The sequence below is a fragment of the Cebus imitator genome, unplaced genomic scaffold (assembly GCF_001604975.1).
Source record: "Cebus imitator isolate Cc_AM_T3 unplaced genomic scaffold, Cebus_imitator-1.0 Scaffold81, whole genome shotgun sequence".
Classification (NCBI taxonomy): Eukaryota; Metazoa; Chordata; class Mammalia; order Primates; family Cebidae; genus Cebus; species Cebus imitator.
In genome coordinates, this window is record NW_016107396.1 from 890,567 (window position 1) to 907,328 (window position 16,762).

General features: G+C 38.1%; 1 protein-coding gene across 1 annotated transcript in view; it reads right to left on the reverse strand.

Annotated features, from left to right (window-relative positions):
• The window catches only part of ENPP3 (ectonucleotide pyrophosphatase/phosphodiesterase 3), a 94,958-nt gene extending 78,946 nt beyond the window's left edge, over positions 1–16,012 (reverse strand). Inside the window, exons 1-4 of the mRNA XM_017533239.2 lie at positions 15,852–16,012; positions 10,986–11,061; positions 4,877–4,999; positions 2,358–2,483 (exon numbers count right to left, since the gene is read on the reverse strand). Coding sequence (XP_017388728.1) covers positions 2,358–2,483; positions 4,877–4,999; positions 10,986–11,061; positions 15,852–15,929 — 403 coding nt within the window. The 5' untranslated portion in view covers positions 15,930–16,012. The remainder of the gene's footprint in view (positions 1–2,357; positions 2,484–4,876; positions 5,000–10,985; positions 11,062–15,851) is intronic.
• Between the last annotated feature and the right edge of the window lie 750 nt (positions 16,013–16,762).

A 16,762-nucleotide genomic window follows, 5' to 3' on the forward strand; every position in this document is an offset into this window, starting at 1 on the left:
AAAAAAAAAAAAAAGAAAGAAAGAAAGAAAGAAATAGCCAGCAAGAATAACTGATATCAAATGGGGAAATTTAACAAATGTTTAAAAACAAAAATCAGCAAAACCAAAAAAATTCACTACATGAATATTTCTCATTGTAGAACATTCTAGCTAATTAGTGAAGTAGAAATGACACAATATGAATGTCACTACCTGTAACCCCCAGTGGATCTAGGCAATGATTATCAATGGCTAACATATCCCAAAAAACACACCTGCAGACACGATATACCTCCTGATGGAAATAATCTTTATGGTTTTAGATATGTACTTAAAATATGTATCTAAATACATATTTTAGATGAATGATACTCTAGGTTTTGCTTTGAAGCAATCTAAAATTATGAAAGAGAGGTTGGGAGTAATGATGAGTATACTTTGTTAAAGAAAAAAACCTAAAACGTGGAAATAGGCAAGAACACTGATCACTAGACTTCATTTTAATGTCATTCTGGGAATTATCTAAAAAGCCCAACAATGTATTATCCAATTACCAAGGGGTATGTATCTTTATCCAGCTTACTTTTTATTATTCATTTTACAAGTTGTTTATTTAAGAGTAATAGGTAACTAGTAGAAAACAAAAAGCAACATAACTGATTTATGCCTGGTAGCAAATAAACTGTCCTATAGAAATACAATTCATTTTTGTCCCACCAAAGATACAGTTTTAGTGATTTTATTCCAACATTCTTTCAGTCTTATATACATATTTTGTAGCTTAGTTTCTTATTCTCTTTGAACCAGCTTTAATTCTAGTTGGTTAACTCATAAATGCTTTAGTAAATCTTTGATGTGTCCATTTTACATTCAAAATTATACTTTGTCAACGTAAGACAAGATTGGCCATGAATTGATAACTGCTGAAAATAGATGACAGACTTAGGAAACATCATAATATTCTCTCTACACCTGTATGTGGTAGAAATTTATCACAACGCTTTTAGAAATTCTAAACCTAACAAAATATAAAAGTCATCAACTGGTTTCTCACACAAAAATGATTCAGTTCTCTCAGACTACTTTCAGAAGATACAATTTTGACAAAAACTCTCAAACTACTCTTGAAGATACAATCTTGACAAAAATCACTTAACTTTTTTTATTCTAAAAGCTGTAGGCACATTTAACATTTTAAAATATTAAGTGATAAATCCTCGGAGGGATAAAGCATTTATATTATTTTAAAAAATAAACTAAAATGATTACATTAACTCCATCAGAGTAACCAGTGAATTCAGAAAAAAAAAAAAAAAAAATACTTCATGGCCTAAAGATCCATCCTGAGATTAAAAAGTTCAAAGTCACCAAATTGGAGCAGAAGAAGGGAGACTGGAGAAGTTAGAGGTAACATGGTCAGTGAATTTATTAGAGAAAGAAGCAGACTTGAACCTATACTTGCCTTGTGAAATTAAAGAAACTTTTAAATGATGCAATATTGAATATTAAATATTGAGCAATTATTATTTTTAAAAAGGAGTTACCATTTCAGGCTTTTCCAATAACCCTTTTCAGCTGATTTTCAATTATATTTTGTATAAAAACTGATTCATCCATTGATACACAACTTATTTTCTACTAGCAGATTATAGTTAAGGTTTCTACTATAACATTTTGCTCCTATTTCAGAAATCAGAATCCAACCTAATCTCTTTTTTGTCAAAAGTATTAAAATTGCCAGCTCTGTTTGGTGTGAGGTTATAAAAAGGGATTGATAGCTTTAAAAATTTGGTTGAGATATATATATATATATATATATATATGCATTTTTCATAAATTTCATCAGTTGTTCGGAGGAATTGGTGATTTTTTTTAAGTCACATCACTTATAAAATCGGAAGTGGATAGAATAAGGAGTTGAATAACCTGAATTCTAATCTTGACTCTACGTTAACTCCTTGAGGATCCTTAGCAATTTAAACCATTGAGGGCACATTTGTTTTGGAAATAACAGCATTGGCTTAACAAGATGATATCTGAACTAGATAACCTCATTCTCTACGTTTTAACTTTAGGATCTGCCACTCAGTGTCTGAAACTACAACTGTGCCTGGCAAGGTCACTGTATTGAAAAAGACCTTCCCCTATGGACAAATACGGAATTTTAAGATCTCTCTTCTGTATCTACGCTGTGAGCTCTCCTCCTCTCTGGTTACGAACCACATTTCATTCCACAGTAAACGCATTTGATCTTTTCTACAGGGAGTGACTAAAAATTCTCTGACTTGTTTTAATTTTTGCAGCCTTGCATAGCTCTAGGAAACTCGCAGAGTTCCTCTGAGCTCGCAGGGGCAATGAGTCAACATCCTTCTGCTTACCTTGGCACACACTCTTGTAGTCAGCACAGCAGTCTTCCCTCTGCAAACAGTCATCTGAACAAGAGCAAAGGCTGGCCTCTAATCTGGTCTCTCCGCAACGAAATTTATTGCACGTCCATATTCGGGCTGTAAAATGATACAATTCGATTCTGAGCATTAAGGTTTCCAATATAAAAGATACGAATTTCATTTCTTTATTCCTATATTATAATAAGACAATCAAATTCTTGGTTTATCTGTATTATTACATGAAAATACATAATGCCAAATGAGGGGCAAACCACCTGGTTTCTTCATGAGCTAGGTGGCAGGGAGAAATGCAGCTTTATAAACCACAACCCAGGTTTACTTAGCAGGCACAATGCAAGCTTGGAGAAGATCTGAACACAGGTCCTATTCCTACCCGAGAGCAGGAGCTCCCCGAGGTGAAGAATCACTGGCCCTGACTGATTATTGCCACCCAAGAGCAGCTTTGTCCAGCCTTGTCTAAGGACAGGCAGCAAGGAAGAAAAGGTGACAGACAGCAGAAGTAACAGGAGCACAGTCATGTCTATGAGAATGTAGGCAGGTCAAGACACCGCTCAGTGGAAAGTGACAGCAGTGATAGAGAAGCTCCCACCCATGCCTCGGGGGTTCCCTCAGGCTATGGATTTAGCAAGAGAACAATTTCAATAAATCCCATTGCTAAAAGCAACAAGAGGCTGGAGGAAGGTGGCTTGGCACTGCCACCTGCTAGGAAACAGTGACTAAAATCAACGTCAGCCTTGGCCTGAGACAAACACTCTCAATAGGCAATTTCTGTCCGTTCCAGTTATACATAGATTTCTTCCTTCCCCAGCATTTCTCATTTACATAGAAAGAAAAGATTTTTGGAGATTAAGTAAAGGGAACACAGAGCTCTGTCTATACTGGGTTATCCTCTCCCTCTTGCCCTTTTCAGGGAACATAATGTAAAGAACTCTACTGTTCTAATCTTTTCTCCAACCACTAGACACCCCGCCGGCTGCCACCATCTTCCCAGATTATTTACGGAGTTAAACATTGCAAGCTGTCTTTTCCATCTAGAGAACAGCCTTTCTAAAATTGTGCCCTGTGGAACACTGGCATCAGAATGATCAAGAATCACCAGCTTTTCAAGTGAGTTTTATACACCTTGAAGTTTGAGAACCACTGCAAATGAAACAAACAAGATGCTGAACTTAAGCCATAGTAAAACTCCATTGAAGCATACGTAATGAGACAGCATTTCATTTACCATAGCCTGTTATTCCTCAACCTCAGTTAAATAAAGTGTGAATTCTGCATTTAGCATTATTAAGGGGGAAATGATAATAAGACCGTGTCTAAGTGTTATAGGTTGAGTTGCATCCCCTAAAAAGATGTTGAAATCCCAACCCCCATTACTTGTGAATGTGACCTTATTTAGAAATGGTTCCAAATTACTTGCAGAGGCCCAGCACTTTGGAATGCCAAGATAGTGAGATCACTTGAGGCCAGGAGTTCAAGACCAGCCTGGCCAACATGGAGAAACCTTGTCTCTACCAAAAATACAAAAATTAGCCAGGCTTGGTAGCACACACCTGTAGTCCCAGCTACTTGGGAGGCTGAGGCAGGGGAATTGCTTGAACCCAGAAGGTAGAGGTCGCAGTGCACCAAGATCATGCCAATGCACTCTGGCAACAGAGTGAGACTCTGTTTAAAAAAAAAAAACAAAAAAAACTTGCAGATAATCAAGTAAAATAAGGTCATTAAGGTGAGCCTTAATCCAGTAAGACTGATGTTCTTATTCAAAGAGAAATTTTAAATATAGACACAGACAGAGGGAAGACTATACGAAGAGACACAGATTATGTGAAGATGAAGGCAGAGCCTGGGGCTGTGCTGCCACAAGCTGAAGATTGCCAGCAACCCACCAGAAGCTGGGAGAGGCATGGAGCGGATTCTCTTTTGGAGACTTGAGGAGGACCCAACCCTGTCAATACCTAGAAGCTGGACTTCCAGCCTCCTGAGCTGTGAGATAACAAACTTCTGTTGGCTAAGATACCCAGTCTGTGGTATTTTGTCATGGCAGCCCTAGGGGACTAATACACAAAGTATGTAGGTGAAAATTTGGACACAGCCCTAATGCAGTGGTTCATGCCTATAATCTCAGCACTGTGGGAGGCCAAGGTGGGAAAACTGCTTGAGCTCAGGAGTTCAAGACCAACCTGGGCAACATGGTGGCACCCTGTCTCTACAAAAAAATTAAAAACAATTAGCCGGGCATGGTGGTGCATGCCTGTGTTCCCAACTACTCAGGATGCTGACGTGGAAGGATCAACTGGACCCAGGAAATCAAGTCTGAAGTTGACCATGATTATGCCACTGCACTCTAGCCTGGGAAATAGAGTAACAAACACCCTGTCTCAAAAAGANAAAGAAAGAGAAAAGAAAAAAAAGGAAAGAAAAGAAAAAAAAATTGACGTGTATTAATGGTCGCACAACCAACATGCTAATAAACTTATTCTCAGAACTCGTACTTGATTCCACACAGGTGTCTTCAAAATCCCAGCAGCAATCGCCTCGGTCTGTACAAGCCACATCACACCGGCAGTTCTCCAGGCCTCTAAATGATGCATCAAAGCACTTCTTCCTGCAGCTGCCTGGAAAGTAAAGAAAATAAAGGCCCCAACATTTAGGAGCTATCCAATGTCTTATACCTAAGCAGTGGAGGCACATAGCACAGACTACGACAGACAACTAGATGATTTTTATGGTGCTGCAGGATCTGCCAATACAATGTAATAAATAGTGACACTGATATGGCCAGGTGCAGTGGCTCACGCCTATAATACCAGCACTTTGTGAGGCCAAGACAGGAGAATCGCTTGAGGTCAGGAGTTTGAGACCAGCCTGGCTAACATGGCAAAACCCCATCTCAGCTGAAAATACAAAATACGAAACTTAGCCAGACAAGGTGCTGCACGCCTGTGGTCCCAGCTACTTGAGAGGCTGAGGCAGGAGAATTGCTTGAGCCCGGAAGGCAGAGGTTGCAGTGAGCTGAGATTGTGCCACAGAACTCTAGCCTGGGTGATGATGTGAGATTCCGTCTCAATAATAATAATAAAAACAATAATGACATTGATATGTACAAGGAGTACATGGGAGCATCATAGGGGTGGGACAAAAACCAGCAAGGGGATTCAAGGACACCACTGAGTCCTGGGAAAGGAGCAAGATTTTAAAAATCAGTGAAGCTAAGGAAGACCTATTTGGAGAATAGCATATAGGTTATGATGGCTAAGAGGCAGAGTTCAAAGGTAGAGGTGGAGTAGTGTGAGGAAAGGTGCGTATGTCTTAGTAAGAAGCTTAAAGCCTAACCTTTGGTAACCAGAGCCATCGAAGAGTAAGCAGAGGGTCGTGAATTAGATCCGTGTTTTAGAAAGTCACCCTGGATAATAGGTGAGTAGGGTAGGGATGGAAACTCTTGAACTAAGCAAGAGATTTTAACCCAAGCCAAAAATGATAAGGTCCTAAAGGAAGATAGTAACATAAGACATAAGGAAGATGTAAATAGAGCTAAGGGAAATTAAAGTGCAATTAGTTTGAGTTTAGCTTTATATAAAGAGTGAAGAGGAATGAGCCAAGGATGACTTCCAAAATGCAAGACTAAGGCACTGAAAAAGGGGAAGTCCAGTTTTCCAGGTATTTAAGCAAATACAAATTTAGGAGGGAGTCTGAATATTTGAGTCTGAAGTTCAGGAAAGAGAGACATAAACTAAAGATACTGACTTGGACTCATCAGCTTATTAGCAATAAGAAGCAATGGGAATTCTGCAGTTCTCATTGTGCAAGGAGTATATGCCCAGCTAAATATTATTTTTCCTTGCTATACACTCCCATTGAAAAGTATCTGTAATTCTCTGTGATACTTGCTTTCTGCTTTGCATTCTAAAGCAGTCGTTTGAAGGCAAGGAGGGTATAATAACATGTCTGGGAAAATTCAACTATGCACAACTTGCTTCTATCCCTTGACAACTACTGCATAGTTTTAAATTAATTTGTTTACTTATTCATTCTATGAATATTTATTTTAGCATCATTATGTTTCAGGCACTGTTCTGGGCATTGCAGATTAAGTGATAAATAATGCAGACATAATTGTAGAGTCTTTATATTAATAAAAATTTTTAAGTGGTAACTTCAAAGTTACAGTGAATAACACATAGTAATGGGACAAGTGACTAGCTATATGGGGAAAGAAATTTCTTGATAGTCTTGCCTCACAACATATACAAAAAAATAATTTCAGGAGCTTAACAAAATATAAATGTCTTAGGAGTTAAGTAGTTAAGGACAGCATTTTAGAATACTCATTTTGAAAATATACAAAGAATCACTAATCAGAAATTTATTAAAATACCAAATTTATTAAAAGCAACACTGGATGCTATAAGACAGGAAAGTCATACCTTCAGATTTCTAGAAAAACAAATTATTTCCATCTTAGAATTCAATACCTAGCCAAACTGTGAAGTGTTAGGTTAGAATGATATGTCTTTACATAGACAAAGATTCAAGTTATCTCTCACATGCATTCTATTTTAGGAAGCTACCAAGTTGTTCTTTAACAAAGTAAGAAAATGTAATAAGAAGAAAGAGATTTTAAAATCATGGGATCTAACACAATAGATGGGCAAATGGAAATACCAACCATACACCCAACCAGAAGAGAAACCAACATGGATTAGAGCAACAGGACAGAGAAATAGAAACTAAAATAAAAGACTTCATGCTATACCCAACTTCACACTGCCAGAAACTAGAGAGCTGAATTATGGCAATGGTTGGTGGAGATGTGAGGTGACGTGAAGGTAGGGTAGGCTGCAGAAGCCACTCTACAAAGGAACCTGGGACTACTTACCTGAGTTAAGGTGAAAGCCCTAATATCCTGAAACTTCATTCCTTGGTCTATGGCAAAACAGTTATCACACAGGTTTGTAAGGAACCTGCAGGATTTCTCTGGTAGTGAGGAGCTAAAGCCAACTTGGGTATTCAGCACCAGGAGAGGGCATTGGTTGGTTGGCAAGTTGGGTATAAGCCAAAGAGTAGTGCACAGTAGAAGCATAAGAACAGATGTATACAGAGCAATTCTGCTTGGTCTCAAAAAGTGCTCAATGAAAAACTAGAAAACAAATTATGTAGATTTAGGTATATCACAATCGTTTACATAAATGGCCTTTATGTTTTTTCACACTCTCATCTTAAGAAACGTTTCTGCACTTGGTTTCTAGAACACAATAGTGACATAACTGTCCTCTCACTTTCCTGGATACTCATTCCTAGTCTTCTGTGCTTTTCCCCTTCACCTTCCCAATTCTTCAAGGTTGTTCTACCCCAGTCTCATGATTTAAATCTCACCTATGACACATGCTGATAAGCACCATAGTGCATGCCAGGCAGGACTTCACCTCTAAAGCCAGCTTCATATGTTCAACTATTTTCTTGACTTCTGCACTTGGACATCCAACAGAAATAGCAAATTTAACAGGTCCAAAACTGAGTTCCTGATTTTTCTCCCCAAACCAGCTTCTTCTACAATCTGCCCAAACTCAATTATGGAAGTTCATATTTCCAGATGTTCATGCAAAAATTCTGGGGTCATTCTTGACTCCTCTCTCTTACCCCAAATCCAATCTTTCAATAAGATCTATCTACCCCATCACAACAAATTCAGAATCCAAATACTTCTTACCAGCTACAATGCTACCATCCTGGTTTAAGACTAAAGTCTTGGCCAGATTATTGCAATAATCTCCTGATTGGTCTCTCTACTTTTGCTCTCACTCTATCATCTATTCATAATACAGAAGACCTAGGGATTCTGTTAAAAAGCAGTATCTTGCAACCACTTCTTGTTACACTCAGAATGAAAGATGAAGACCATGCTTTGACATATCAACCTTTACTTGATCGGGCTCCTCTTTATTTAGTAGATCTCATTTTACGATCAGCTCCCAGCAGTCCATTTAGTTCTAGTTTATGGCCTCCTTATTTTTCCTTAAATGAAACATGCCAGGCAAGGTCCTGCCTTTGGCCTTTGCACTTGATAGTTCTTCTGACCTGGAATGTTCTTCCCCAACCTATTCCTGTGTTTCTGTCTAACTTGCTTCAGTCATTACTCAAACGTTATTTCATACACACACACACACACACACATACACACACACACATATATATACACACAGACACACATATACACACACACACACACGACTCTGATTCTTTTTTCGGGGCTTTACTTATTTCTTAGCACTTTATCTTATTTTATGTGTATATATATATATATATATAGTTTATTTATATTATATTTTTATTGTCTGCTTTGCGTGCTAAAATATAAACTCCTGGAAGGATTTTGTCTGTTGTCTTCACCACTTTATCTCCAATAATTGTAATAATACCAAGCACATAGTGTTCAATAAAAAATATGTGTATTCATGACAGTAAATCTGTAAGAACATGAACAAACATTGAAATAAATACATGTTGCCTATGGAGGGTGAGTTAACTAGAGTGGAAAATGGTGAAAATGACCCAGGGTTGGGGTTGAGGAGGATAGATGTGGTGGAAAATGAGTACAAAGAGGGTGACTATGTAAAGGATGTTGGCACAAAGGGGTTGGAGTTAGTACCAATGCCCTGCTGGGAAAGAAAAGGGGGCGATGCCACGTAGGGCTGATCGACTCAGATGAAAGGAAGAGGAAAAGGAAAAATGACTCTGGGAAACCAGCCAATGGGTGCACTAAAGTGAATGAAAGAGCTGGAACAAAAAGAGGTTTTGTTCAGACATTAGATATGCCTTTTGCAATCAATTTATGTGATTTAGGGGGTAAAACAGCCAAGAAATGATGCCCATTTGTGTGCTCTAACATCAAAAAAATACCACTGAAATGGCCTGGCAACATTTCTTTGATCAAGGACTGGCACCACAGCCCAGAAACACAACAGCCAAGTGACCAAGAGAAGATAGTAATCTTCCAGCAGTTATTCAACTTTTCAGTTATACTGTGTTCCCGGGTCATACTAGGGAAGATGAGTGTTTCTCAAGTGATTACGTGACCAGAAAATTGTCAGTTAATCCTACCAAGTCTTCCTAATGCTGAAGCAATGAGGCTTCCTCCACTGGAGTCACACCAGAAGATTTTAGTCAAATTTATAAGGGGGTACAGAGCTTTGTGCAGTGGGCAGTATAGTAGCCAATGAGATTAATCCAAGGCATGATTATTGCTCATAAAAATTTTCAGAAGACAAAAATGGGGTGAGGGTCCTGGGCACAGTGGCTCACACCTGTAATCCCAGTGCTTCGAGAGGCCAAGGCAGGAGGATCACTTGCATCCAGGAGTTTGAGACCAGCCTGGACAACATAGTGAGACCCCATGTCTACACAAAATTTAAAAATTATCCAGGTGTGGTAGTGCAGGCCTGTATACCAGGTACTCGGGAGGCTGAGTTGGGAGGATCACTTGAGCCCAGGAAGTCGAAGCTGCAGTAAGCCATGATCATGCCACTGTGTTCAGCCTGAGCAACAGAGTGAGACCTTGTCTCAAAAAACAAACAACAATAAGTGAGGTACATGAAAGATCTAGCAACTGGCCTCATACTTAGTAAAAGTACAAAAACAATATGTAAAAAGATTATAGATAATTTTTTATACTGTCATTTGTAAGTGGTGCATTTACTATTCATAGTGATGAAATATAGCAAAAGGCATGTGAGGTATTTTTATACTCTGGGACATATTTCTCCTATTTTTCTTCGCTTCCCATGAGAAAAAAATTTTTGAAGATTTTATTATGCATTACTTTTCAAGAATTTGGCACTGCCCAATCAAGAACCAGGAGATTTTAGAGGTAGAACAAACCTAGCATAGTGCCAAGGTACAGGGTGGTGGCAGGAGGTCATGGGAATGAAGCAACAAAGACTTTCAAGACCGAGTGGCTAGATACTTTGTCATCAGATGTTGACAATGACAGTGGGAGCAGAATGAAAAGTCCGTGGTCCACTGACCAAAGTCCATTATAAAGATCAAGAAGGGCCAGGAGTGGCGACTCACACCTGTAATCCCAGCACTTTGGGAAGCTGAGGTGGGTGGATCACTTAAGCCCAGGAGTTTGAGACAAACCTGGGCAACATAGTGAAACCCCATCTCTACTAAAACTGCAAAAATTAGCAGGGTACAGTGGCGCAACTACTACTTGAAAGGTTCCGGTATGGGAGGATCGCCCAAGGCCAGGGAGGAGCTACAATGAGCTGAGATTGTGCCACTGCACTCCAGCCTGAGAGACAGTGAGACCCTGCCAAAAAAAAAAAAAAAAAAAAAAAAAGGGTGAAGAAAGGTAAGAGAAAAACACTGGAATGATAATGAATCTCAAATGAGCAGGGTGAAAAAGTAAAGTCCAGAAAGTACAGTGGGCAATGCCAACCACAGATGTGGGCTTCCAATGGGTAGAGTGGAGGGAGGGAGATGCCTAGAAGCAGAATTCTGCATGGAGGACAGTGGAGGCTTGGGATGGGCAATAAACCGAACGAAGAGAAGAAATAAGGGAATGTTCTGAGCAAAGGCTGAGGGGTATACCGAGGGCTATACCTTGGTTTTCCGGCTTCCTGAGTCCAAGCCCCAGTCCTAATCCAAGTGACATGATCACCAACAAAGCAAGAAGAACCTATTGCAGAAAAGAAAAAGTAACTTTTATAATTTTTTTTTAAATTGCAAAGATACAATAACCACCCTTTCTCAGTAGTCTCTCTAAGTACCCGCAGCGTGCCAGTTATGCCAGATGCCAGATGCCACAATGATCTGGTGTCTGGCATAAATAGAGGCAGAGTATTTTATTTAATACTTAAAATAAGAAAAAACATTTTGGGAGAATTTAAAGATATATGTATATACAGATATACATATATTACAGATTTTTAAATTCAAACACACGTACCATTCAAATGCAATGGACTTTACTGCAAAATGAGTTAAAGTTAAGAATTAAAACTATCAAACCATTTTTCTGGGCCAGTTTTTTTTTCTTTTCTTTTCTTTATCTTGAGATGGAGTTTTGCTCTTGTTGCCCAGGCTGGTGTGCAATGGCGTGATCTTGGCTTACCAAAACCTCTGCCTCCCGGGTTCAAGCAATTCTCCTGCCTCACCTACTGAGTTAGCTGGTATTAAAGGCATGTGCCACCACACCCAGCTAATTTTGCATTTTTAGTAGAGTGGGGTTTCTCCATGTTGGTCAGGCTGGTCTCAAACTCCTGACCTTAGGTGATCCACCTGACGCAGCCTCCCAAAGTGTTGAGATTACGGGCATGAGCCACTGTGCCTGACCCATTTTTTTCTTTTAAAACCAGGCACCCATTTGCAGACCATTTATTGAAAAGCACTCCAACACTATGAAATCCTTAACTGCCTCATTCCAAGGGAGCAGGGCTTTTTTTCTTCTACTCTATCACAGGATGATGATAATATTTAACATATATAAAAATATGGCATCCAAGCAGTTAACTGGCAAATGACCTGCTTTGGTCTTCTACTCATACAAACCACTTAGGGTAATTTGGAAGCTGCCTGACCAAAGATTGTTTGTGTCATTCATTATCACTCTGCTGACAAAGCCCTTTGGTGTAACGGACTTTATGCCACGATTAGATTAAACCCTGATATAATTAAAGAGAATTCTTCTATCTGCCCTCTTCCCTCGTCCATGAAGTTCAGTGATAAGCATGCTGGATGGCAGGGCTTGAATACTGTATGTTGTCATAAAGAATGGCAAAAAGACACAATCAAATTACCTAGGAAAGTATTTTACAATAGCCTTGGTTATAGTTTAAGATACAAAAAATAACTTTCACAAAAAATCAGAGTTTGCTCAGATAATTAAGAACTACATAAAGTATTATTTTTTTTGAGGGTTGTTTTCATTCTGAAAGTCAGCTGGAACATTAACACATCTAATGTTTATGATGGAAGTGAATTCAACGATTGGGAAGCTATGTTAAAATACTAAGAAAACAATTCTCATATGAAGTCTCAAAGTTAGCCCAAGGGTCAGTGAATTCTCAGTATGTATTAATTCAGTGGAGAGAATGGAGAGGAGAAAATGAACATTAGTTTACTAAATAACACTATTAGCAGTTCATCCATTATCATGCTGCTCAGACAACACGGCTGACTGAGGCTAGAGTTACTATAAAGCAGAAAAGCAACGTTGGGAAACTCCTTCTGGTAAACCTCACACATCATAGACTTACGAATGAACATATTTTGGTTTATCTTTGGTACTTTTGCTGTTCAAACTTGCTAGAAAAATCCAGAACATCTAACTATTCTTAAGCTGCTTTAAAACTTTGCAATGTTTAATCTTAGAATCTGTTTCTTCATGATTTTGTATTTGTTCTATATATTTGTGGCTTGTTTTCTACATTATTCTGTAAGCACCTTGAGAGTAAAAGTCTTATTTTTATTTATTTATTTGTTATTTTTTAGAGTTGGAGGTCTTACTATATTAACCAGGCTGGTCTGGAACTCCTGCCCTCAAGCGATCCTCTTATCTTGGTCTCCTAAAGTGCTGGGATTACAGGCACTGGCCACTGTGCCTGGCCTAAGAGGTTTATTTTTAAGCTTTTATAATCATTTACAATAATCATTTATTATAAATAGGTAATTCCAAAAAAGTCTTGATATTGAGGTACACATGTATCTTAAACTGTTATACCGTGCACAAAGCGAGGAGAATTCCCTGGACATCAGAAACCTTTGGCTTTAGCTGGGCTAAACAAAGAACCCAACATTTGGCTTTAGCTGAGCTCAACAAAGAGTGCTAGAAGCAGCAGATACCTTTAACATTTTTAAATGAAACTTTAGTAAAAATTTGAAGACATCAGGGTAGTTTTGAAACAAGGATTTAAAAATATTAAACTTCATTATATATACTCAAAAAACACTAGAAAGATACAAAGAAGGGAAATTAATGATGCGCAAATTTTGCTGTGGAAGATTTTGTAATTTCCTGAATTGATAAGCTAGGATAAATATAACAAATAGACCTATGAACCCAACACTTTGGGAGGCTGAGATGGGAGAATCACTTGAGGCCAAGAGTTCGAGACTAGCCTTGGGAACATACTGAGACCTCATCTCTACAAAAGATTTAAAAACTAGCTAGGCATAGTAGCACATGCTTGAAGTCCCAGCTACTCAGGAGGCTGAGATGGGAAGATCACTTGAGCCCGAGTTGGAAGCTGCAGTGAGTCACGATCATGCCACTGTCTTCCAGCCTGGGCAACACAGTGAGAACATGTGTCGAAAATATATGTATTAGCAGAAGAACCTCAAAGAGCACTCTGAAATTCCCACAAGGATAAAGAATAAATGGAATATATTGAGGATTTACTTTGTCACTGGGCTTAATACTTACATTGTTTTTCATTGTTTTATTTACTTCTTGAAACAATTCTAGAGAGACAGAGAATAGTGGTGATGTTAAAGTATGGGATATAGGGAAAAGCTGCGGCTGGTTAGGTGTGAAAAAATAATGCAATTGGTTTTGGTTTAAGGTACTGAATGAAGAATCAGGAAGTGGGCATTTGAAACAGGCTAGTGCACAGGTGCACACGCATAGTCTCCAGCTACTCAAGAGGCTGAGTGGAAGGATCACTTGAGCCCAGGGTTCAGGACCAGCCTAGGCAACACAGCGAGACCTCACTCTCTAAAAATATACATACTAACAAAATAATAAGGTAAAGAAATTGCGTGACAGAGACTGGGCAAAAAGTCAGAGATAGCGGATTGCTTAGAATTCTTGGCTGGGGATATGATTCTTAAAACCACTAGAAGTCAGGTGTGGTGTTTCATTCTTGTAGTCCCAGCACTTTGGGAGGTCAAGGCAAGTGGATCACTTGATTCAGGAGTTTGAGACCAGCCTGGGCAACATGACAAAACCCAGTCTTAAAAAAAATAGAAAGAGAAAAAAAATTTAAAAACACACAAAAACTTAGCTGAGCCCCATGGCATGTACTTGTGGTCCCAGCTACTTGGGAGGCTGAGGCAGGAGGGTCACTTGAGCCTGGGAAACAGAGGTTGCAGTGAGGTGAGATCCCAACAGTGGGAAACCCCGTCTCAAAAATAAAATTAAAATTAAAAAGATTATTAGAGAACATGAGGGTTTTTTTTTGTCCACTTTTTTGTTGTTGTTATACTTTAAGTACTGGGGTACATGTGCAGAAAGTACAGGTTTGTTACATAGGTATGCACGTGCCATGGTAGTTTGCTGCACTCATCAACCCATCATCTACATTAGGTATTTCTCCTAATGCTATCCCTTCCCAGCCCCCACCCCCTGACAGGTCCCAGGGTGTGATGTTCCCCTCCCTGTGTTCATGTCTTCTCACTGAGAACAAGAGATTTCTTAAGAGATCTTAAATAGGGCTTGGTGAAGCTTGTGTTGTAATTTTCACGAGAATAAAAATAAATTGTTGGCTAAGAATGCAGATAAGAAAAAATGTCAAAAAGATGAAAGTGTCAATGTCATGGTGGAAGCAAGGGGAAATACAGAATGAGAAAGTACCAGAAGACATTGTTGTTATGAACACTCAAGTGGATGCAGAACGAGGAGGACTGACTTTTGAGTCGGGGGCTTAGCACAGTAGAAACAAACAGAAGGCAAAGGAACGATCGGGGGCCGAGAAAAATGAAGCAATAAAGTGAGCCCTCTTTTCCCCAAAAGTTTGATGGTAAAGGGAAAAAAGAGGGAGTAATAGAATCAGGGAAGTAGGTAAGCATATTTCTGTAGTAAAAAGAAAAAATTTAAAAATTTAAAAATTAAGAAAAATAAAGAAAAAAGAAAATAAAATTAACGAAAGATTTTCTGGGGAGGTGAGGGGTGGTGGCAGGAGATCTTACCACATAAAAGGACAAAAAAGAGAAAACAGTCAAAAGAGACTATCCCTAGGAGCGAAGTAAAGCAGGATAAAATTGTTGGGTCAGCAAACAATAGGATACAATTATTTTAATTCCTCACTTCCTTGTCTTAAAATGCTTGTAAATACAATTTAAAGATAAAATAATACAATTTATTTTAATATAACAAGCATAATACAATTAATTTCATTAATCTCAAAAGTTGGAATCCATGGCAGAACGTTTTGTAGCACTGATTTTTTTGCTTGATTATAACTACCTCTCAGTCACTTTTTTTTATTGCATGAGTATTTTAAGACAATGAAGTGAGAAATTAAAATAACTGTATCCTATCATTTGTTACCTTAACTTGTTACCATAATTTCTTACTTGTAAAATATGATTTCAGATATTAACTTGCATTCGAGCTTTCTTAACAGATAATACTGAATACAGTTACTTATAAGTTTGCATATTAATAGCAATACAAATCTAAATGGGAAATCATACACTTTTGACATTTGTCACAAAACTGGAAAGACTCAAAAAAGAAATTGTACTTACAATACAAGCTATTTTATATTTCTTAAGAGTGTTCTTCTTATCAGGTTGTTCTGTTGCTAAAGTCAGCATAGATTCCATTGTCCTGATAGCTTTCTAGACCTGTCTCATCAGAATACAATCGTGCTCCTTCCTTCCTCTAGTCTGGCAAAGAGAAACTGTATGAGTTATACAGCTGTGTCTGACTTTTAAATGTTTAGGAAGATCACAGCTCTTCAGTGATTGGGCAATCTGGAGAGAGAAAAAATGTTGTAATAACAATAGTGTGAAAAGGTTAAAGTTCATTTCTAGTATATTGCAGACAGCTGTTCCTTTTTTCCTTATAACTTTCACTAAATACTAATCAAGACATATATAACAAGAATAATACAATCAACAAATTTTAATACAATCTGATCATGTGTTTTCTTTAAAAATAACCCCAAACACAAAGCCTTGTCCCAGAAATTTCAGACTTTCTGTTTCTCTACAAACTTCACAGCAGCTGAAAATCAGCATAGCAAAACATGTGCTTTGACTACAGTAGAAATTCTGAAACTCTATTGAACTCATATAAAGTACTTAGTTCTGTGATGATTATGTCTTGAATTTTGCAGTGTTTACAATTTGACAAGTTTTTATACACATTAGCTCAAGTCAAACTTAACAATATCCCATATAAACATTTTATTCTTGTTTTTAGATGAGCAAATTAAGGCTCCGGTTATTTAAATTATTATATATGACTTATTGCTCAAAGTTACTTATTTACTACATGCCAAAACTAAAACTGATACTCAAGACTTCTAACTCCCCAAATCCAAACAATTTTCACTAATCAATTTAAATTCACTATTTTCTTATTTATCTAGACTGGGGCATCCTAGCATGTGTGCTCCAAGCTGAAAAGGGGCTAGTGTTTTGTGATTAAAGAA